The sequence below is a fragment of the Octopus bimaculoides genome, chromosome 8 (assembly GCF_001194135.2).
Source record: "Octopus bimaculoides isolate UCB-OBI-ISO-001 chromosome 8, ASM119413v2, whole genome shotgun sequence".
Taxonomy (NCBI): domain Eukaryota; kingdom Metazoa; phylum Mollusca; class Cephalopoda; order Octopoda; family Octopodidae; genus Octopus; species Octopus bimaculoides.
This window is the reverse complement of record NC_068988.1, coordinates 82,792,137-82,793,147: the sequence shown is the minus strand read 5'-3', so window position 1 is coordinate 82,793,147 and position 1,011 is coordinate 82,792,137. Positions and strand designations below refer to the sequence as shown.

The 1,011-nt window shown below is 44.3% G+C and overlaps 1 protein-coding gene across 1 annotated transcript; it reads left to right on the top strand.

Moving 5' to 3' along the window:
• Positions 1-231: 231 nt before the first annotated feature.
• Positions 232-702, top strand: LOC106871891 (uncharacterized). The gene has a single exon (XM_014918645.1). It carries the CDS (start codon positions 232-234, stop codon positions 700-702), a length of 471 nt encoding a protein of 156 aa, XP_014774131.1.
• Positions 703-1,011: the final 309 nt, after the last annotated feature.

Sequence of the window (1,011 nt, the reverse complement as noted above, 5' to 3'; positions counted from 1 at the left end):
ATACAAAGCAACAACCCTCACGAAGAAAAAAAAAATTGTTTTTACAACTTTATTTTTCCCCTCTTTTTTGTGCACACCGTAACTTACAAAAACAAGAACACGAAAAATATTGTGTCTTTTCCATTAGCGGTGAATTTTCTTTTTTGGCCTCTCGTATATTTCATACGACTTCGTTTTTCATTGTTTCTTTCCATTCCTTTTTCCTACCTTGACGGAGTCATCCCAATAAACATGTCGCATGGTTTACCCACATTCATCGGTGATACCGATGTCTATTTCACTCAATTAGAGGCCTATTTCCAAGTCTACAAAATCTCGCCGTCCAAGAGATTAAAGTTGCTTTATTGCAATCTGCCTCCATCGCTTGCAAAAGCGTCTAAAGACCTAATCACATCTCCAAAAGACGACGCCACATATGACGAGGTGAAAAACGAGATCCTACGCAGGACCACCAGTTCTGCCACCAGCCGATTCAATGAGCTGATGGCAGACGAGCAGCTCGGTGACAGGACTCCCACAGAATTTCTGACACATTTGCGAGATCTGAGCGGAGAGTCAACAGATGCTCCACTTCTCCGCAAGATATTTTTTTCTCGTCTTCCGTCGCACGTACAAACAATTCTAGCAACGGCATTTGAGTCAAACACTGTGGACCAAGTGGCCACAATGGCCGATAGAGTCCTCTCTTTTGTCCAACGATGACATTCTTGGCAGGATCGATAATCTCACATGTCGCGTAGACAACCTCTGCTGCTCTCGCTCGAAGTCTCGGAGCAGCTTACATTCTCGCAGTACTTCTCGAAATCAGGGAACCAACAGACCTAAAAATGGCATGTGCTGGTACCATGAGACCTTCGCACACAAGGCGCGAAGATGTATTCAGCCTTGTTCTTTCAAACAAATGGGAAACGCGTAAAGGGGAAAATGAGCACGTCACTTTCCTCCACTCAACCAACTTTCAGTCGTGCAATATTCATTCAGGACCAGGTGTTGAATGGTTGACACTGGCTC